The sequence below is a fragment of the Gavia stellata genome, chromosome 14, assembly GCF_030936135.1.
Source record: "Gavia stellata isolate bGavSte3 chromosome 14, bGavSte3.hap2, whole genome shotgun sequence".
NCBI lineage: Eukaryota > Metazoa > Chordata > Aves > Gaviiformes > Gaviidae > Gavia > Gavia stellata.
In genome coordinates this window covers 19,904,243-19,927,950 of record NC_082607.1, presented here as the reverse complement: position 1 = coordinate 19,927,950, position 23,708 = coordinate 19,904,243, and the positions used below count along the sequence as shown (strand labels likewise).

At 39.5% G+C, this 23,708-nt stretch overlaps 1 protein-coding gene across 1 annotated transcript in view; it reads right to left on the bottom strand.

Annotated features, from left to right (window-relative positions):
• Positions 1–22,763, bottom strand: part of COL4A5 (collagen type IV alpha 5 chain) — an 81,669-nt gene extending 58,906 nt beyond the window's left edge. The window contains exons 1-2 of the mRNA XM_059824582.1: positions 22,740–22,763; positions 3,101–3,160 (exon numbers count right to left, since the gene is read on the bottom strand). Coding sequence (XP_059680565.1) covers positions 3,101–3,160; positions 22,740–22,763 — 84 coding nt within the window. The remainder of the gene's footprint in view (positions 1–3,100; positions 3,161–22,739) is intronic.
• Between the last annotated feature and the right edge of the window lie 945 nt (positions 22,764–23,708).

The following is a 23,708-nucleotide window of genomic DNA, read 5'->3' as shown; positions in this document are numbered from 1 at the left end:
GGAAACTTACATCAAATGTATAAGTAAGCAGTACACTGTAGCAGTACAAGACTCTAGAAAAAAGTTTAAGGCTGTAAAAAAAAAACAAACCAAAGAATTTATAAGAGAAAGCATTATGGATGTCAGTGACAGAGAACTCTTGTGGTTCCCCAGAGCTGAACTGCTGAATCCATCAATGCATCAAATACTGAGGGCTTTGTAATTATAGGGCAACTAACATAATGGGGTGCGTGCGTGTATCATCAAACCAGTTCCACTGGCAACACATCATACTTAAGAAATTAGGGCTTTGCTTTTCATTGTTCCTTTGCACAATGTACATGATGGTCTGCAAGCTTCTGAAGGGCTGTTTAAAAAAAAACCAAAACACACAAAAAAACCCTTTTGGCATGCCTCAGGATTATGTTGTGTTTACCTTGATTTAGGTGGAAAATGAATCACAGTTCCCAGATTTCAAAGTCAATCTTCCATTCTAAGGATGGAAACTTGCCTTATATCTATCAGTTTAGCAAGTGAGAGTCCCAGACCACCCTCCGCCCCTTCCCTAAGCAGACTTGGACATAAAAATCAAACCAAAACAAAAACCCAGAGAAAGCACAGTCTTACCATAGGTGAAGCTCTGTTTTTCTTTGTGGTTATTTTTTTATTTTATTAAAAGATTACACTTTGATCAATTTGCAGCCCCCTAAGAATTTTCCAGGAAGATGCAGAACCATTATATAAATATTTGGTCTGAAGTTACACTTGTTTTACTAGAGGCTTTTTTTCCTTCTCTGCTTCTTTTTCACAAAAGGTTATCAAGCTTCTCACTCTTCTGCTCAGGACTTGCTACAATTCACTCCATAAAAGGCCAGAGGTTGGAAACTAAACGGGGAAGAGTTTCTCCTGTGCAGTTCTCTTTAACAATTGGCTAGGACAGCCTGGAGGAGTAGAAACAAAACCCACAACACATAACAACACTTGAGAGCTTGATCTTGAACAAGGCTCACATGCTCCAGTTGTTGACTGTATTTGGACAAAAAGCTGCCTCTGACTCCAAACAGTCCCAAGATATTCTTTACCAGAGAAAGGTGACTATCTCAATTTCATTAAATGACACTGAAGGACTGGAATGTATCAAGTGGGTCATGATCCCTGCATGTGTAACATTAGTATAAAAAGAAAGCTGAATCACTGGGAGAAAACAATCACTTGATTTTTACTTAGAAAGCCAGAAGATTTACTTCTAGGTTTTCCTTATCCACACTAGCCGAACAATACCCATTTGCTCACCAAATTCAAAAAATAGCTGTGACTAGTCCAGAAAAAGGCCAACTTAGAATTACAGAAAGGTTCTCCAAAGTTGTACCTGCTACAATTGTATTGGGAATGTAAGCCTAATGCTTAAGTGCCTTCAAACTAAACCTGAAATAGTCCTGTGACTAGTGTTAGGATACAGCTAGTTTGGCCACCTGCATTTGAAGATGCTGTAGGAATGCATGAACCAGGTTCATGTTTTGGGTAACCAAATCTAACTCAGAAAGCTTGCTATCAAGGGGATACTGTTGGTGTGTAAATTGGGAATATACTTGATGAACTAAAAGCAAGTAAATGCCAAGGAATGACCTCACCTGTCTGGAGCTATCTGGATGGCAGGTGTGGCACCAAGAATGACTGAATTTTGGACATCTGCCTTGTTTAACCTCAGCCAATAGTAAAATTCTGTGTCAGCACATTATAGTGCCAATGCAGTGACTGATTATTTTGCATTACTTTCGTTCATTTGAGGTTACGCTTGTTTATGCAATGTCAAAAATCACCTTTGAAATGTGTCAGAAATTAATCTAGAGCACCGAAGCCCTTCTAGAACCTTGTTAAGATAGGGTAAGTGGTTTGATAAGACAGGCTTATCAAACTCTTTGTTATCAGTTCACGTCTTTAAGACGACTCCATTGTATCTCAAGCAAACTGTTTACAAGAGTAAGAGTGGAAGTGTTTCGGGCAGTCTCTCCCCCTCGCAGTGATCACATCACATTCATTCCCTGTGACAACAGCAGTTACATAGGAACTATTTCACCACAGTTTACTTACAACTAGGCTCCCACACTTGAGGAAAGGCTGAATTCAGGCAAGTATGAGCTGTGTATCTACATTGCATTGTAACTAAAAGAAATGCTGGGCACCTGCTGGTTCCTCAAAGGAAAAAAAATTATCAAACAATAAGAAATAACGGTGATAGAAACATGAAGTACTGCACAGGCATATTGAGGTCGGGCAAGTGAGACTGGAAGTCAAAGCTGCATGGAAGCAGGAAAGCTCTGAGATGTCAACATGTATCTCTGGGCCTTAGGACACTGTCTGGGCAGCTCAAAACAGCCTATTGCACTGAATGAGCCACACAGGGTTGTTTTTTGGGTTGGGGATGGTTTTTACTTTGCTTGATCTGAGAATACATGTTTGGCCATTAACTAGCTGCTTACTTGGGTGACAGCTATGTATGTTGTGAAAGCTGTATCTGAATTGTGTCACCTCCACAGTCCAGCTGAGCATCTAGACAGCAACAGCAATCATCTTAGTATACAGCTATACAACTTATGATGTAAGAAACAATGCAAGTTCAGAGCACATTAGTGAGTGTCAACTACTTATGAGCAGGCAATGCAAGAAAAGCGGGAGAGCAACCCACGCTCACTCTGGTTTTAAATTCCCACTGAAGCATTACTAGCACAGCCATTATTGTACAATCCACACCTTAGCTTGTCCACACTATCTAGTTAGTGTAGGCAGGCCTTGCCAGTAAATAAGAATTCCTTCTATTTTATTAGAATTTGTGTCTTTTCTGTTTTTTACTCCCACATAGCTGGAGAAATTTGTGCCATCATTCCCCGTTCTTGAGAAAATAATGATATGAAATTCTGTACACCATCAGACGTACCAGTCGGTCTGACTCAATACCTGAAGTTGCTATAACAGTTATGCTTTTTGGTGCACGCCCACACTATAGTCAAAGAAAATAAGACATGAGCAAGAAACAAAAGCTACTGTCCATAAGCCTCAGGTTGGCATATGGCTCAGTGGTTTCTGTGTTGGTCCACCAGTAAAAAAAAAAAGATATATTTACCTTTTCACCTTTTACTCCGCTGCAATCACATTTGGATAAAGATGTACATCCGTGGCAAGCCTTTAAAGACATAAGAGAAAAATTAGATGTTTTTAATCAGCACAGGACTATATGAAGTCTTTAATACTATTACAAAATTTAGTCTAAAATGTAAGCCTACAAATTTTGTCATCTAGCCATTATACATGTGTTCAAAGCCGATAGGGTTAACTGAAAATTCATTCCCCTTTATTAATACCTATACTTGTATGTAAGTATATTACAGTTACAGTTTTCTCAGAAATTTTAGACTTTTAAATTTATGCTTAAACATCATTTACTCTAGAGCAAGGTACAATGCAACACCTATGGCCAAAGGGGCCAAAACTTCAATAAAACAGGCTCTTCAGCCCATGCCTCCACACTGAGAAGAGTCCAATTATGGTTCCCACCAGTAGATGTCAGGTTTTGCACAAGATTTTAACCAAGCCTGAAGCTTATGAGAATTATTTATGATCGTTATTGGAAAAATACTTACTACACAATTAATTCTTCCCTCTACAGCTCAGTTATGAAGAAAAGGTTTTTAAAAAAACCCCTAGATTTCATCTAGCTGCATCCACACTCCATTACAAAGCAAGACAAGTCAGCTGCAACAGTCCCTAGCATAAGGGGAGTGACAGCCAGATATTAAGGGGTCAGAGGAGGGAGATATGGAAGCTTGATTCACAAAGAAGATCCAAGTTAAGTAACCTTCCCATGCCACATTTGCTTAGTTTATATTCTTTCACCCCCACCCTGACATGCGATACTCGTTAGAGCTCTGTGTTGATTTCAGGGATGAACAGATGTGTTTACAGAAGTGAGATTTCTAGAATAAATGAAATCTTTTTGTAGAATGTTTCTACATAATACATATGATCATCAATTTTCAAATGTCTTTACAGTTAAAAAGCATGACCCATGTTAGAAGATAAACCCTAAAGTATTTCAGGTAGTGTAACTTGTTCTGAGAACAGGTGTGGCATTGTATTAAAAAAATACAGCACATACTTTAAAAGTTTGAAAAGCTGAGTGTTTGGGGTCCTTCCCCCCACCCCGTAATCCACAAAGAACATTATGTACAAAGTTTCAATCAAGCAGGAAACCAGATGGTGTGTCAGATCTAAAGTACACCCACATTTGAATTCTAGTCTTCATTATCACAGAAGCATTTAGAGACATGACCCATCACCTACCTGGCATTAGGAATGTCCTGGCTCTTAGCCTAAACACACTACCAAGCATCAGACTGAAAACACAGAAGTAGCTTAATTCACCTGGAGCTACACAAATCCAGGATCAACTAAAGCAACTTGTAGCAAAAGGCAGAGCTTTGAGTTTTAAGAACATTTCGCTTTTGTAATCAGTTTCTTGATTTTATGTATATGCAAACTCAAAATTCTTAGTTAACAGGGGTTTACTGAGTCATTTCCTAAAGTGAAATTGAACCTTACTAGTCAGTTCAGGTTTTCAAAGATCAGACTGGACAAAGCCCTGAGTATCCTGCCTGACCTCATAGCTGACCTTGTTTGGAGCAGGGCGTTTGGCTAGATGCCCTTCTGATGTCCCCCTTCAATCCAAGTTATCCTGTGAATTTGGTATCAGATCCTTTTCACTTTTAAAAGTGGATTTTAAAAAAGCAAGTTCCTTGTGAACCAGTTTTAGGATTAATCTCGTTAACAAAGCTTCATTTAAAAGGGATTAACCTTAGTTACATGCAATATTCCCGTGCCTCACAGTACAAGCCTAACACAAAGAAACAGCAAGTTACCTAGCTCACCGTGCAGCAGTGCTGGTTTCTTATTACAAGGATAGCATAGGGAGAGCTACATGGAAATCTTTGCTGCCTCCAAGAGGCAGGGGGAGGAAAGATAAAGTAAAGCAGTACTAGTTAAAAACCACCAAACACTGTGCAGTGGTAAAACACACATAGGCTAAAATAACACACACATGGAAAGCATGATCAAGACCCTACACAGCATAAGGAGGATTTATTTAGTTTACGGAACAGAAGAGACTCATTTAGTCTTCCTCACAGCTTCCAGGGAATGTTTCTAACAGAAATTTCCTAAGTTTTCAGGTACAAGAGAACTGTTGGGGTAAACAGGGAGAAAAGGAAGCTAGAGGGGAAAAAGATAGTTTGAGATTACATTGCCCCTTCACAAAACAAGTTAGATAAACACAATTTTGTGAAGGCGAGTTTTTAGACACTGAAACTCAGAGTCTCCGCCCTTTGCTACCGTATCTCTACAGTAAAACTGCAGAAAACTACATGGCTAGTACTAACACATCTTCAACGGTGATCCTGTCAGCATGAAGACTACACAAAATAGATCCAATTAATAAAGAAAATGGAATCATGAATAATTTGGTATGGAAGGAATCACTCAAAGCAGCGCAACTTAGGGCAGGTTGCACAGGCCCTTGTCCAGTTGCATGTTGAATGACTGCAGTGGTGGAGATCCCACAGCCCCTCTAGGCCCTTGGATCTGGTGTCTGACTGCCTTCATGGTGAAGCTGTTTTCCCCCCAAAAAAATCTCACCAGAATTCCCTATGTTGCAACTTGTATCCATTGCCTCTTACCCTATGCAAGAGGAGAGGAGCCTGGCTCCATCTTTGCTACACCCTCCTAAGTAGGAAGACAGCCACAAGATTTGCCCCCTCCCCTGAAGCCTTTTTCTGTCGTCTCAAGTCCCAGCACTTCCCCATACATCCAGCCTCTCAGCTCTGGGTGTCCCAAAATAAAGCAAAGAGATGTGATCTTTAAGTCAGCTTGTTTAGAATCAGGGACTTACTTCTGCTGATTTTGAAAGAGCTGACAAAGGAGCACCTTTCCTGCATATGCTGGCAATAAATAATGGCAGATATGATGCTGAACGATAAAAATGTATCCTTCCCAACTACGTGGCATTAAAAAAAAACTTTTGAGTCTAAATCTTCCTGTACAAAATTTTTGAAGCAAGTGTTTCTCTCCCTTATTCTATTTGTAGTTTAAATAAAAAGTGCTTTGATTTAATCAATATAGTTTTTTTTTTAAACCTGTGACTATCTTCCAAGTAATTTATATATTCAGACTGGATTCCTTACACTTTGAGCAGCCTCTTAACACATACAATTAGCCTGTCTTGAAGAGTCAGGTGTACTCACTGAACACTTTTTGACAGATGGTTTTGGATATCCAGTTCGGATGCATTACTTGCAGGAAGGGAACATGGTCTTTCCCAGACAGCAGTGAAGGGAAACTAAAAGAAGTCTGTAATCAGAAAACTCTTCAAATACCCACTCTAATCAAATGATAGCAATTTTTGGCTTAAATCCTGGGAAGATCTATTCACCCACACGCTTATCAAGAAGTATTCCGTTAGCAGAGTCACTTATCTTCCTGTACAAAAGCTGTATTTGGCAGATTGTGTTTCTTATTTGCATCAACTTGTATCCCCACCAAATTAAACTTTTTTTTAACTAAACAGTTTGAAGAAAAAAGCCCTGAGAATTCCTACTATATCAAGATCAATTCATGCCACTTATGGGTCATATTGCAGTATAGCATAAAGAACAACATAAAGTTAAACATGTTGGCACAGCAAAAAAAAAGCTTAATGACCTATTCTAAGTGAAAACTTTCTTCTTGTTTAGACTTTTCAATAATCTCAAGGCCTTCTTTACTTGGGAAAGCAGGCACAAAAATTGCGTTACAGGAGAATGCATACTGCATAACAAGCTAGTACAAGTTTGAAAGCCACTCAGCAGCCATAGGCTAGAGATTTCTGATGTCACAGATTTAATTCTGTATCTCATATTAATGCAAAGAAAATACAGGCTCCATAGCAATGCTTGGAATTTCTCCTGCACATGAGCAGTGAGTTATCTACACCTCAATCAAAGAAAGCAGATACAACGATTACAACATTTCAAGCATAAAAAAAAAATCTACATTAAAAACAAGATTGAGATGGCTATGATCAGTAGTTTGCCCTTAGTAACAGCTTAACCATCACTAGAGTTCTGAAAATTAGGTGACTTACTGGGTTTTCAGAGATGGAATATTAAATGACTCCAGACCTCAGTGTAACTCTTGAGTTACACTTAGTATGTTTGTCACAGGTTGGGGAACTGACCAAGTCACCTGCCTTATATTAGGCAGCCAGAAACCTTCAGCAGTAGTTCAATTCCTAGCTCTGGCCAGTGGGACACATCATCTTATGTGACAGGGAAGGTGGTAAAAAATACTGGATGTAATAGTGAGTTGTAGCTTGATCACAAGCAGCTGGTTACAATCTCTGTACCTATTAAAATCTTTCCATTTTCAAGTACACGAAGATGGATAAGGAATCGAGGCAGCTTTTAAGAACAAGACTGAAACTGCTCAGATTTGGTTCTTACCTACTGTATTCGTGTTGCCTCCCCCTGCTCCCCACTATGTACCTGTAAAGATGAACTCACTACCATTGCCATTGCCTTTGCTGTGACTTTTGCATAGCAAGACACAATCAAGGGCTCTAATTAATCTATTCGAGTTTAGCTAATCCTTTCACTGGATTTTCCTGACAGCTTCTACCCCATTGAATCTGTGTGTGGAGAGCAAGTTCTTTTCATTAGTATATAAAAGGAGGAATGGTATTGGTTTACTGGTCAAAGGATAATTCTTCCAGAACAAGCTCAGTCTTTTGTGTCCTACGTGGACTGAGGAAAACTGCTTTATGCCACCAACAGAATGGGGTTTTTTGTTTGTTTGTTTTTCAGTTTGAAGGAAAAAGTACACATTTGAAATAAAAGTCACTTGTTACTCTTGGCCACAGGTTTGCTACAGTCAGCTCAGTGAAATGAATAAGTCTAAGTTATCCTCAAAATCTGTATTGGGCACATTCCCCTCCTTTCTCATCAGGCCTAGAGATCTCAGTTGAAAGGCAACTTCAGCATATTCCACTCCCTCCCCACCTCCCAGCTGCCATTCACAACAGTATCGGAGAAAATATTTCTAAAAACCACCAGGTAGATGATGCTATTCCTGGAGAGACCAGCAACTTGGGACTTCCTGAAACTGTGAAGGGAAAGTAGAATCTCTTTTATTGATTAGTAAGAGCAAGTTAATAAAAGTTATAGAAGACTGGTTAATGGCTTCAGGTAGGTTAGCCTGACTTTATATCTTAGTCTGTCAGAATCAAACTAACATGGCACAATTTAGGCAATACATTAGCTGCCTAACTAAGAGATTTAGATGGGAAATTTAGTTGTGCTTCAAAAGTGATTTACCATTACACACACGCAGCTACAGGGAAACTAAACAGTTAATTGTGTGTATGTAGAGAGTATCTAAAACCCCAAACTAAAGTATGTATTAGTACTTAAATAATGTATACATACTTGAACATATAGGCGTTTAACAATATTTTAATACTCTTCCCATGGGAAAGATTACAGGGATGGGGAAGGAAGCCAGTCATTTAGAGCTTGAAATTTACAAATTAGAAATTAATAATCAAGAGAAAGAGGTGCAACTTCTTACAGAAGCACAGTAGGTAAATCAACAAGGTACCTCTGCAAATTCTCAGGAGAGTTCTGACATGACCCAAGTTGCTCACAAATGAATTCTCAATCTAGATACCAAACAGTTAGATAAGAGAAAGAAACAAGAAACAGCCTGAACATTTTCAGACTGAGCAATTTCTTTACTCCAACATCCTCCTTATGTATTATTTTATCATGAATCCAGAATTTCCTGTCTGATAACTCCTCTCATTTCCAGAAGAGCATAGCAACATTGCTGAACCTATCTAGCAGTGCAGTTTCTACTGACAGATAACATGCTTTTCTTGACAGCTCAGTTCTGGTGGCAGCAAGAGGTCAAGTAAGAATCAAAAACTGATTGTGTACAGCCACTGATTTAAATGCTGGTGTGACCTGTAATGTGTTAAGACTCCCTTAGAGAGATTTAAATGACCACCAAGCTTCAGCATGCAACATCTGTTGGGATTAACATGCACACATGAGCTTCATAAACAGATGTTGTCCTGAAGGGAACCAGACAGTTATTTGACACCACAACACTGTAAGCTACCTCATCAGGTGAGAAAAGTTCCCTCCAGCAGGGAAAAGATGCACGGAAATCACGGAAATAAATTCTGCCTAGGAGAAGTTGGTCAGGATTTTAAAGCAGATTTAAAACTCTGCAAAACACTCTGATCACAGGAGCATAACTGAACTGTGCAACAATACTCCACAGTTTGTGAGGGAGGAGCAGAGAACAAGCAGCAAAGGATAGAAAAAATGTTAATATGCACTTAAGTCACACTATGCAGCAACTGCTGTTTGTGTGCTGTGTTTGTATGTTCCCAGACTTTTTTCTAATGACTTCACTAGGATTTATTTGAATACATATAATCAAGCCTTTTGATAGTTTGCTTTTAGTAAGTCTCCCATTCACTAGAACAGGGAAAGGAAGAACCAGTCATAAAACCCATTCAAAAGCAATTTATCTTTGAGGGCTTCCATACAGCACATGATCCATGTCCCCTAACAATTCTTGAACCTGAAACTTGCAATTCAATCCAGTATACTTTTTCGCAGGTGTGAGTAACAGAAGTGCTTCTGCAAGGCTGATGTGCTTGAGTCATTCTGCTACCTGCAGCAGGCTTAACCATACAGCTACTCAGGCAATGAATTACTGTTATTCAAAGATATAATCTCAACTTCAGGATGGACACATTGTGGACTAAATACTTCAGGCTTTAATTTTTTCCTTTCCTTCCAAGCATTATAAAAAGCTAATACAAAGAGCACTTGCTCCTAAGACTAAGTTTTAGATTCATTATCAAGTGTCTCAGGTCTCTCCCTTCAGTATTTACCAGCATCACATGACGAGCTATTCTTGTTAGCAAATTAATCAGGTAATAAAATTAACATGGTACTACTTTCTTTGGAGAGCAAAGCAAAGAAAAAAAGCTGAATGAAACATTGAGTCTTGCATTCTGAGAGAGAGAGTCATATCAACCCATAAAGCTCAGTGTCAAAAGAACTACAGGTACATCAAATCTCACAAGTTCTTGCACAGCATGCATCACGCCCACCAGGTTTTTATTGCCAAAGAGGAAGGGGGAGAGGGGTTAGAAACAATGGAAGTGTTAATTAGGCTAAAATCCATGGTTTTGAAGTCTTCTAGTCCAGAAAACAATGAAACATAACTTCACAATTCACCAACTCTGTTTCTAGACCACATATTTGGTAAAATAAACTTATTTCCTGGAACTCCTACAATATCCAGATTAGCTGACATACATGCAACTTTACTGCTGAGAAGCAGTTTTAACAGTGTTTTATAGTTCACGAAACTGTGGAAACTGCAGATTCCCAAGCTGAATTGCAACATCTCACAATTTGCTCTTGTTCAAAATTTAAGGTTGGTAGAAGAGAATTTTCACAGTAGATACTGCAACTACTTGTTGGACAACTGTGGAAGACCTGTTCCTAGAATAAAGCTTATACACAGTGGACAAATCCTGCACCTCACATAGTTATTGTAGCTGCTACAGGAATTGCCTAAATCCTACTAACATCACCCTCTGCATTCAAATATGACAGCTTACCAGTCAGGAACATTAGAGAAACATTAACATTAGAGAAAAAGGGAGCATAAATATTGGTTAATTCTATCAATATAAAGACTGCCTCCGCTGTTAGAAATTCACTCCAATTAAAATCGGTGAATTCAACAGAAAAGCATCAGTTACAAATGCCTTTGCCCTAGGAGGAATACTACAGTACTCTTTCAGCTCTAACCATGCAAAAGTCTCAAATCCAATTATTCATACCTCTATTTATAACGGAAAAGCAATTCAGCCTTTAAGTTCCAAGCAGACAAAGATTAAGCTTTATTTTGGTGGTGGTCCTGAAGAACATACTCACATTTATTAGCTTGCCAAGATCCATGTAACAAAACACCTGCAGAGTTATCTAGCTAAGGATTTACTACTCATCCAGGTCAAAGATTTCACCATTTATCTTCAGCAACTTGAGTTTCCTTTCACTTGCCTGGACATGAATATAACCAAGAAACAAAAGGTTTTGTGGGGATTTGACAAGCAGAGTTAAAGCTGCTATTGTGAGTTTTAATTATGATTTCACATACATGCTCTAGGCTTAATGAGAGTACAAGTCTGCAGATAACAGTTTGTTACTCAAATATCTGTGTGAAGTCAACTATGGCAGCAAAGCCATCACAGCTCCATAATCCAAATGGCCGTTCTTTTCTCACTGAAGTATTGTATTTATGAGCAGTAACATTTCTAAAGCAGAATCTGAATTAAAATGTTATTACATACCCTTTTAAGTAATCATTTCCCTCAATTTACCTACTTAAAGATACTAAGAGAAAGATAGTAAGTTTTATGGTCTAAAATGTAAGAGTCAAAACATGTTTGCAGAAGTTCTTGACCAACTTTTTTTTCTTAAAGTAAGGGAACTTCTGACATGTAATTTAACCTGTTACACCTTGAGGCACTATCTTTCTTTGAAGTCTGCACAATACAAGATCTGTTCAGACTTGCAGAGGAAGCTCTTAGCTGTAAGTAGCCACAGTTCTGGCCACTGTGAATAAGAACACAGAGGCAGGTTAAAAACAGATTCTGAGACACCTGATGGATAAACAACCCTTCTTTTTCCTCTTAAGGGGCAGCACTAGGTTGTTTGCTATTTAGACACCCGAATAACTTATATTATAGTAGTAACATGAAACATAATTGTAAGAGACCCACTAAATCTAGTTACCACACCCCAAACGAATGTCCTGATTATACAGAAAGTAGAATACAGTTACTATGATTTGGTTGGAATTAAAATGCTACTTTTTAAAAAACCAAAAATATAAGCAAGAGAACCTTGGCATAACTACCTTTAGAATACGCAAAACTTCAAGCAAGTGTGTCTATGTTAAAAATACTTTGCCATAAGAAATAGAGGTGAGCTCTATTCTAAAGAGGACTGAACTTTTCTGCCTGTACTTTGTGCTAAAATGATACGGAATTTTACTGCTTTAAACTGAACTAATGATAGCTTTTTAACACACAGTTCTCTGTAAAGGTTACCTTTCACACCAGTTTCTAGTTAGAATAAAGGCAATATTTGCAGCAATAGATCTTTCCTTAGACTAGCTGACATAGCCTGACCACAGGCAACTTTCAGACTCAGAGTCTCTTTACTGAATTAATGCCCAAAAGCTTGTTTAACTTTCATTAATCCCCAAACTGCAGCTATTTGCCCATAAAGATTTCTCCCTATAAACCTGAGAGCAACACAGGGAACAATTTCTCTCTCCTTTCCTGAAAGATCCTAAGAAATGTTCAGAGACAAGATTTATAGAAGCACTCACCTACAGATTTTGGCAGGTCGAGTGACCTGCCATGCAGCAGCTGCTACCGCTGCACAAAAGACTCAATTAGCAAACAAGGGGAGTAGAAGGGCAAGCTATTCAAATGCCTGAACTGCTGATCAGAGTTTCTAGAAACAGGAAAAAAATGGGAAGGACTCATCCCTAGCAAGCCCCAGAGGGGCTGCAAGTCAGCAGGAAGAAGCTTAGACAGAAACAGTTTTTAACATCCCAGAAGTTAGGGGTTCCCATCTCCCTTTTTTAACAACTAAGATGAAAGCAACAAGCAAATACACACAGAAGTTATCCCTCTGGAACAGGACGTACTGCAGCCTGACAGAATCTTTCTGTACCCGATTCCTGAACCAGAGAAGAGGACAGAAACTGCAAGAGCCCCGCTGGGCATCCAGTCAACTTCCCTGCTATCCCAGATGTTGCTCCCTTTCTCCATACTTGGCTTTAAAAGGGGGGAGACTGAGAACTCTTCAGGACATGAAGAAACTTTAAGCAGGCAGTACAAGGAACAGAGTTAGCCCTTACAACTCACAGTAGCTCATTCTCATTTTCTACAAATCTTCAAATATGATTGTTGCCACTCTGCTTTAATGAGTGCTGCCAGCCTTGAGCTCAACTGTAGGCAAGGAAAAGGACATGAACACTTCTCACCAATTCTGAAAACTCTCACATTTCTGTGGTCTGTTAGCCTTACAAGACAAAGAATGGGCTTCAGTATAGTATATTTTACTGGGTGGGACACAAAGAAAGCAAAATAATCATATCAAGCTCCACTGCCCTTCTCACAAGCATTTCAAAGCTAAAATTGAAGAGACCTGAGAAGTAAAGTACTTTTACTCCTGTCCTAATGAACACAAATTTCCAAACAATTCCACATCATGCTGCATGAATTTCCAAAAGTTTCCTTTAATAGCAACTCAGGTTAAGTACTACCTTTATGCTGCCATCCAGAGGCAGCATCTTAAAAAGCACCTATGTTTAGATTTGGCAAGTACACCTCCTGGTAAATAGTGCAAGCAAAGAGCACTAAAGATAGAATGTAAACTACTCTGTGGTCTTCTAGCCCACTTCGTCTCCAAGTTCATGAACTGACAGATGCCAAACACCACACTTCCCTCTTCAGTAGGCAGTGGAACATCTGCAGGAACCTCTAAATGTACAGCATTAATAGAGAAACACCCTAAACAAAGTAACTCTGGTTGGCTTTTCAGTTTTGGAATGGGAGGCTTTGGGGATGGACAAGTTTTATACCACCTCTGCAAGCTGTCTACACTGCAGTACTGCTCATTTCAGTTCTAAAGGCTGAACGTGGAATGCAAGCCATCCTCTAGCTTTTATACAGACCATAACCGAACTCGTTAAACAAGTACATAGCAAATTAGAGGAATGGTTTGTTTTAAGCATGCTGCCATCTCTGCCTGTCCAGTTTCACTGCTAGTGTTAGTTGCAGAAATGTGTGACACAAGCATTAAGTACCTGACATTCAGTCAGTGGCAGTATACAGTAAAGCACTTTCCTTTTTCAGGAAGTCTCAGTTTTACTTGAATTTTACACATAAGTCTCTAATCACTAGCCTCTTGAGGCTTCCTGATTTTTTCCAGCTGCAAGTAAGAAGTGCCATATGGTACTCATTACAGGTTAAGATTTACTAGTCATTTAGGACCCTTCCCAAGCAACAGGTGTTAGATGTTGCCACTTTCTTTAACCATGTCCAAATGTAACACAAACCTAGACCTAACTGTCAGCTAGGCCTGTAAGCCTCAGATGTGCTTGCAAGCCAAGTATTATACAATCATAACACCACTCATTCCAGCAGTCTGTTTTTAATCCTTTCCTGGTTAAGGAAACGGAATAAAGATACAGGCTCCAGACTAACATCCCAGAAAACGTCCCGTTCCTCACCTTCATCCATATAATGTGCAACAGAGGAAGCCTCAATTCCTGAGTCTTTTTAATGGATATCAGTCATTTGTCACTAACAACTGCACCTTCATGTGTCAAGTGCATGAAGCAGACCACACAAGAACAGAAATCCACTTCTTCCTCTGAGAAAGGAGAGACAAAATAGAACAGTATTTCAGGCTAATCCAACCCTACTGTGGTCTATTTTAAAACTACTGAAAGCACTAAATAACTACCAAAGATTAAGCAAGTATACATGCTAAAAAGAATAGAGGCTGTGCGCAGTGGTATCGCATTGAGATGTTATCTGAAGAAGTACACACCCTCTTAACTGTCAGAACAAGACCTAACTCACTTAAGGCTTGGTGGGTGTCTGGGGGATTTTTTTGTGGTGGAGGCGATTATCAACTCCATTCTCCTTCAGTTCTTGGACCAAGTATCATAGCTCCAAGGTTCTTCTAGTTAAAGCTGTTTTATCATTTCTTTATGCCTGTAGCATCAGCATACTCTGTGTGCATGTTTTAATACCTGAAGACAGCACTATGGGCAGCGCTTTCTCTGTATTGCTCAATACTACCAAAAAAAGCTACTCGCCAGCCTCAGGTAATCAAAGTTGAAAAAGTAAGTGGCACTGAAGAGGGCCAAGTTAAACAAGGGAGCAATGAAGACAAAGCAATTGTCCTAACCCTGTAAGTCAGAGGCACTTCCAAAAGAATAGAGCATCAGGACCTAATAAGTTGGGAGGCCCTTTTCTTCTTTTATCCACATGGGTTCAGAAATCCCTAAAGCCAATAAAAGTTGGATATTGAGCAGGAGCTCTCAGAGGCCTGTTCAGGAACTCACATGCTCAACTTCAGCAGGTAACGAGTAGCCCTCAGCATTAGCCTCTTGAGTTCATTTACTAATGCACTGGCTATGTGCTAGCAATAGCTCAAGGACTCCTTACACCACCTGTCACTTCAAATGAGGTGCTTCATAGCAAGGTGCACCTTGCTATGAAAAAGTGACCTTAAAGCAATATAGAGGATTACAATAGTAATTTCCCACAGGCTATTTCACAGGGGCAAAGCAAAAGGGGGCCTGACTGTATTTTATTGGCTTTAAAATGCTGGAAGAGACAGCTGCAGGCTAGTGCTAATAGATCATTCTATCTAGCACACACAGATCTTGGAATTAGATACTCAAACTTGATTAGAAGAAATAGATTTCATTCCCTTACACTAGAGAAGTTAGATCTAGCGGTTATACATTACATTATCCTGAGAATCACTACATTTTGTTTGCACTGATCATCACTAAACAGAAAGCACACCCTGGGAATTAAGTCACACTTGTCAGAGACTTGCTACATTAAAAAAAAATTTGAGCCCATGCCAAATAACTAGCTAAAAGGACCGCAGATAAGATCTTTACAAAAATCGTTGAAAACCCAACAAGTTTTTTTAGGTATTAACATTGCATCAGTAGTAGGAAAGGCAAAATAAATCTGATCAGTGCTAGAGGAAGGGTGTGCAGAGGGAAAGGAAATACACTTTATATTTTTGTTTCAAACAGAAGCTGATGTCTAAGCCTTTATAATAATTTCTTCTGTATTTTGTCTCTATTGCCCCCCTAGACCATTGAAAGATTTTTATTTTTTTTTAAGAAACAGTCACAACAGAATATTCTTCCCAAGAGGTTTGGTAATAAAAACATTTCAGTAGAATATGAGTAAATAAAAAAAGGTACCAGATAGTGCTTTACTAAAGACACAAATTAAAATGTATAACCCAAATATTCCTTTTTCAAAATAGAGGGATATGATCCACTTAAAACTTGCGAGCAAAGCGTCACTTTCAATGGATGCTGTGTAAATAGTTGAGTACTATTTGTTTTGGCAAAGGGAGGAAGTCTTCAGCAGTAGCATTAAGCTTCTCCTGGCTTTGACACATGTAAACGTAGTTACTGCTTTCTCCAGCAATTGATTTTATTCATTCCCTGGAGGTTACTCAGTAGCCAGTTAACAATATCTAACCTGAAGTATCTTGTTAGGGTGATTCTCTGACCAGGCCTGAGGATGTCAGAAAGGTGTCTTCCTTGCAATGTTTCACTAAAATACTGTCAGTTTAAAAAAAGTGGGAGTAGGCAAGGAGAGAGCACACATGGTTCCAACACCCTAGAACAATAATTAAAGTGAGGAGATCCATTCATAGGAAATAGCCCTTAAGTATTATTAAAACCAAGATGCAGTTCAGTCTGAAGCTTGGCAGGAGTAAGAAACAGCCCCTGGCATTTGTACACATTCCAAAACAGAAAGTCACTTTCTCTAAGGGAAAGTGTTCCCTGAGGCACCCTGTTTTAGGGAGTATACCAACTCCCACAAATGCTATTTGGAGCTGAACATGTGCCAAGAAAATAACCTGCTGCAAGTCTGCGATATATGCTCTGCATCCTGCAGTAACCAATAGGTTAATTACAAGCACGCCATGTGGAACATTTCCACAAAGTTTTAACTGTATTCCTACAACAAGCAAGGTTTGGAATAGAAGATACTGTGGCAATGTCCTTTCAGTCTGCAACTATCAGAAAAACAAATAGAGAACTTTGAAGACAGCTTTGCTTTGAGCGAGGTCACCTAATCTAGCCTCCAGAGGAAGAGGATTATACTTCCAGTGTAAGTCTTTCTGTGATTCTACGATAAATGACAAGCTTGGAATCTTAGCACTTTGAAATTTTGTTCCCTACATTTAAGTAGAAGTATTGAGAGTTAAATCCAACACTGGTTCTGTGGTAGGTTAACTGGCTGGATGCCAGGTGCCCACTAAAACCACTCTATCACTCCCCCTCCTCAGCTGGGCAGGGGGAGAAAAGGTAACTAAAGGCCCATGGGACAAGATAAGGACAGAGAGAGATCACTCACCAATTACCATCACAGGCAAAACAGACCTGACTTGTGGAAATTAATTTAATTTATTACCAATCAAATCAGAGTAGGATAATGAGAAATAAATACAAATCTTAAAACCCCTCCCTTCTTCCTGGGCTCAAATTCACACCCAATTTCTCTACCTCCTCCCCCTGAGCAGCGCAGGGGGATGGGGAATGGGGGTTGCAGTCAGTAATCACACATTGTCTCTTCTGCTCCTTCCTCCTCACTCTTTCCCCCTGCTCCAGCGTGGGGTCCCTCCCACAGGAGACAGTCCTCCATGAACTTCTCTAACATGGGTCTTTTCCACATGGTGCAGTTCTTCATGAATGGACTGCTCCAGTGTAGGTCCCCAATGCGGTCACAGGTCCTGCCAGGAGCCTGCTCCAGCACAGGCCTCCCATGGAGTCACAGCCTCCTTTGGGCATCCACATGCTCCAGCATGGGGTCCTCCACAGGCTGCAGGTGGATATCTGCTCCACTGTGGACCCCCATGGCTGCAGGGGCACAGCCTGCCTCACCATGGTCTTCACCACGGGCTGCAGGGGAATCTCTGCTCCAGCACCCGGAGCACCTCCTCCCCTCCTTCTTCACTGACCTTGGGATCTGCAGGGCTGTTCCTCTCACATATTCTCACTCCTCTCTCCCAGCTGCTGTTGTGCAGCAGTTTGGGTCGTCCGTGTCCGTCCCCCCCACCCCCGCCTTCTTAAATATATTATCCCAGAGGGGCTACTACTGTCACTGATGGGCTCAGCCTTGGCCAGTGGTGGGTCCATCTTGGAGCCAGCTGGCATTGGCTCTATCAGACATGGGGAAGCTGCCGGCATCTTCTCACAGAAGCCACCCCTGCAGCCCCCCCCACTACCAGAACCTTGCTACATAAACCCAACACATTTTTCTATGCCTACTCTCTCCAGTCAAGCATAGGAGAAGACAGGAAAGTTACTAGAATTCTGCAGCTCTGCAAAGCTGAATGGAATACAGAATCAGTACCAAGGGAAGTACCAAGGTACAACTGTAGCTCACATTTTGAACATCAAATTCATCAAATATTCGATCAGTATCTGTAATTACAGTATGAATCGTGAAATAAAATGCTTGGTCTGAAGCGGAGAGCCAAAAAGCTAGAGAAATTTGTCCAAAGATTACAGCATTTTGAATATACGCACTGGTTTGGACAGGAGTTTTCTTCTCCCAGGAGACAGCATGACAGTGTTCTCAGGCAAGTAACTGAAGCTTCTTAGGCAGCATATTTATGATGACCACTGAAAACTGCTGTTCAAGTGCAGCAAAATCTTGCACGACTGAAGAATATTTTTCCAGACTTCATTATCAGTTTTTAACTATTAGCATTCAGAAATTCATCTTTACACTTTAAACATCCACCTTCTGTATTTGTCCTCTGAACCCTTTTAGCAACTGGCAATAATACAGTATTTATTTCATTTCAGGATCAGTGTTTGATGACAGAGTTTGTCTCTGGAACACTCCTGAGCACCACCAAAAAGCTTAAGGGCTTCCTTGCTAGTTTAAATAATCTTCTACCAAAATTATCAACATACTCTTTTCTGCCATCAAGACAAGAAAGTCACTGAAAAGCTTACAATGACATTTAGGACAATACATTCACAGTGATCCATCATCTTATTGATGTTAAACACATTTGCTTAGTCTGGCTGTTTAAAAAGAAGAAAAAAAAAAGTAATACTATGTCCGTCACTGCCATGACTGACTGTGCTGTTCCTCCACAATTACTTCTGTAGTATATTAGCAATTCAAGTTTCTTTAAAGAGAGCTTTTTAATAATTCTCACTCTTGGGTACAGCACATTGATGTTCTAAAAATACACATTTTCTGAGCGTGACTAGACATGTCAACAAGCATTTTCTCATTCAAGCCTAAAGTTAAGGAATTTTCTAGGTTCACATAGGATACAAAAATTCATACTTTAGACATAAATGTTTTAACACTTTGTTACTACTATTGCTTTAAGAGTTTGAAAGCTTTTAGAACAGAAAAAATACTTTCAAGATTTTTGTGTGTGTGCATGCATGTGTGGAAGAGTGTGACCAATTCTATTGCCAAGAAGTTTCCATAAGCATTCTGGATCAAACACTAAATGACACTACATATACACTTTCCCTTCAGTCAAAAATACAAAAAACCCCCCACCCACACAAATGCCAACTTTTGTATCGATGTTTTCACTGTTTGCCTGGGCAGATTCTGGGTACAGGCTTCTAGAGATCTTCATGGCACTACTTTCCCCTATAAGAAAGGGCCGAATGAATATTGGAAGTTAAGCTGACTATCAAAGCAAAACACACTTGAGCCTTGCAACTTTTCTCATCATCTCTAGATTTTCTCCTTGTTCTTTTAAATATTTAATGACTTAAGAATTAAAAAAACTAATGGTTTTGCAGAACCCTCAAGATTTTGTCCTCATGTCTAACTACACAGTGACTGGATGAAAAGAGATACAAGGAGTCCGATATAAATTCTCATTTTTCAGTCCAGTGAAGAAACCTCCTTTTCCTTCTGAACACCTTTGCCCTTTAAGGTTCAATATACAAGAGAAGTGTTCTTAAATTAATTCAGGATAAGTATTTTTTCCGATTAAGTCAATTCATATTTTCTAAATGACAGCTAGAAGTTACTTTGCCTTTCAGAAACAATGGATTCCGCTGTCATTCTGTATAACAGATTGGTTCAAAGTAAGCTGACTCAATAAAAATCACTGCCCCATAAAAAGGATTATTTTAAAAAGATTTTTAAACTGAGTTCATAAGCTCCTTCACCCAAACATTGTTTTGCAGTGGCATTTTTTGTCAGGAAATCAAATTTTCTGGGAGTTGAAGGCTTGTCTAGCCTTGCCTGCAGGTCACGCTAGTTTTCATTGCTTTAAGTAAAGCCATTTAATTGCGGTTTTTAGTAATTGCTACTTTAATTCAAGGTGTAGAAAGAGTGCAGTTCATTGCCCAGGGGGGTCATTTTCTTGCTCTCTATCGGACACCTGCAGGATTTAAGTGCATAAAGAGAAAGGTTTGCTTCTGAAGAATCAATACTGTATTTAGTAGACACAGACTGATGTTAGATAGTCTCTTCTTCATGAGTTGTGAATGTATTTCTTCCTTAATGAAGGAACATTAGCCTTCATTGCTAACAAGGTGAAGCCAAAAAAATAATCAAATGCAACTGTTGAATTAATGGTTGCTTAAGCTTGACATCTTTATGTAATTAATAACTAATGCTTGTTATATTTTCACCCAGAATGCAGGCGTTAGAGAGGCTAGGAACTGGAATGAACAGTAATAAAATTACCTATTCTGAAAATACTGTAATTTTTTTACATTTTTCAGAGCACTGGAGAAATACCAAGAAGTCCAGTCTACAACATCAAAATCATCACTCTTAATTTCCCTAGCTTGATAAAAAAGAATAGGGAAAGGACAAGAGTATGACTACCAGGAAAATAGCAAAGAAAACCGTGTTTAGGAGAGAGGTGAAATATATGGACTCAGAACCTGTTTCAACACACGGAGATGAGAAATACTGCCAGAAAGTGTTTAATATTAAGTTAATTTGTTTAGCAACAGGTAGTTATTAAAATAGTAAGACACACCTGAACAAAAAAAATAAAAATGTATCTGGCACTGGTCTTTGTGCTGGTTTTGGCTGGGATAGAGTTAATTTTCTTCATGGTAGCTGGTATGGGACTGTGTTGGATTTGTGCTGAAAACAGTGTTGATAATACAGGGATGTTTTCTTGCTGCTAAGCAGCGCTTACACAGCCTCAAGGCCTTTTCTGCTTCTCACCCCACCCCATCAGCGAGCAGGCCGGGGGTGCACAAGGTGTTGGGAGGGGACACAGCCGGGACAGCTGACCCCGACTGACCAAAGGGATATCGCATACTATATGATGTCATGCTCAGCATAAAAACCAGGGAGAAAGCTGGCTGGGAGACCGCTGCTTGGGGACAGGCTGGGCATCGGTCAGAGGGTGGTGAACAATTGTTTTCATTTGCATCACTTGTCTTTCCCGGGGTTTATTTTGTTCTTGTTATTTTCCTTTTCATTACTATTTTTATTATCATTATTATTTTATTTCATTTATTAAGCTATTCTTATTCTCAACCCATGAGCTTTCTCACTTTTACTTTTCCGATTCTCTCCCCCATCCTGCTGGGGCAGGGGGGGAGTGAGCAAGCAACTGTGAGGTGCTTAGTTGCCAGCTGGGGTTAAACCACAACAGTCTTTTAAGTAGTTCTGGATTCCAAGTCAGCATTCTCACATCACACTGTTTATGCTAGTATACAAATTAAGAAGCATAAGTGACATCTTTCTAGATTAAGACAGAAAAGTAGAAAACTCCTACTATAAGAACAGCATGAAGGAATTGATAACAGGGAAAAAACATTGCCAGCCTATAGGATCATAGACAAGGAAGAAAACCAGCACCCTTCAAGAGTTCCCGAGGCTCTTAAGCAGGCAAAGGGTAGAAGGAGATGGCCTTCCCAGATCAGAAGTTGCAAATGAAACCCTGGCAACCAATTATTCCAAACACCTTACTAATGACTTGAAGCATCACTCAAAACCCATGATTGTTATCAAGTGCTCAGGGATTTTTCTTAAGTTTTGAGTTACAAGAGAAACTCAGTTATCTTATTTCCTCCTGTTCACAGAAGGATCCAGATCGCACTTGATTATATTAAATACAAGACACCAGTGCATATTATCAGTGCACATGACTGTGTATACGAAACCTAATTTGTATTTGAGAGGGTGCTACAAGATGAACAGAAGGCTTTGACTTCCCAGCCATATAACCACTAGTGAAAGATGGCATACAGGTAACTCTGGTTATAAAATGTAAAATGCAAAATGCAACATCTCTGACACCATTACAAGCTTCTGCCCTTCCACTCAATGCTGCCAATCCTCTAAGGTACTTGAAGTTCCTGAAAGACTTTAAGCAGAAACAGGAGTCTATCAAAAACAAAAAAAGCCCACACAGTGTTGATATTCAAAGCTCACAGCCTTTTTCTCAGTACAAATGTTGGCAGTTGCTTCACTTTATCACTATGATTGCCAAATAAAGCCAAATTTTATGTTTAGCACATTAAGGTTTTGTATTTTTTTGTCTAGCCCAATAACCACACAAAGAGACAGTCAAACTGAAAGTTAAGCTAGAAAGGAAAGTCTGTGTAGTTCTGCTTAATTTTCTATATGAAAATACTAAAAAGATATTATAAACTTATGTCACTTAGAGCAGCAGTTCCTGAAACACTTGGAGCTGAAGGACCTCTAGCAAGCTTTACCGTTCTCATTAACTGCTCTACACTCTCAGGCTCTTAAATGAAGCCATTCCAATATAGTTCTGCTGATTATTTGCCATGGCTTTCAAGTGAGTCTGAAGCAATCAGCAGAGTCTTACCTTAACCTCGTGGAAGAGGCCCATATGGACCAGTCAGCCTTCAAGTTCTCCTACCAGAGCCAATAAGGTGATCTCATCTACCATAACTACATCTCCAAATACAAAACAAGGAGGCGAGAGACACAACTATTACAGTAGAGCAAGAGAGGGAAAGAGATGGAAGTCTCAGTTTCATACTAGTGAAGCATTTTAACACAAACCAAGGACTTCATCCATGCTCACTGTTCCTTCTAGAGAAGGAGTGTCTACCACATACATACACCTCAGCTGCAACTAAGGGTTGTACAAGTCTGGCTTCTAAAAGCATCCAAATTCCCTAGGAAGCAGTACAGCATAGATATCTTTCTCCAAATTAATGGTGTGCTTTAAAACTAGGATTCACATTGGTAACAGCTAAAGTCAGTCCTAGAATAAACACACTTTCCAACATGTTTAATATATTTCAGCAGAAAGTCCTGACAGATACAGACACTGGCCAAAAGACTTACTAGCCTGTTTTCAGCCAGGGAAGTGAATAGAGCTTTGCTTATCTCAGGGAAAGTTAAGAGGAGGGAAAGCAGGGGTTTCAGCAGAGCTGCAATAGCAAAGCTTATCTAGCATACAGTGGGGTCATATTAGACTACAGCAGGACAGTTTCGCAGGTCTAGCTATATGTCTCAATAAAAAGAACCGATTTGTAGATAAAAGCTGTTTTACTTTTGGTTCTAGTTTAAATGTGTTGCACACAGATGCCTTTTACAGTGCCAGGAGAGAGACAAGATTTAAATTCAACTCTGACATTTTAATTCTCTGTAGAGATTAGGTAAAAGAAACAAAATACAGATGAGACTAAACTATTTTCTTTCCCCTCCAAATTGGTGAAGGAGACAAAGAAAGAAATCCAACAGAGCTGCAATAACCAAGAGCCTTGAAGGCTATCGCCTTCAAGTCAGCTGAAATCCATAGCTTTAGAGTTCTTCTGTCTTTCTG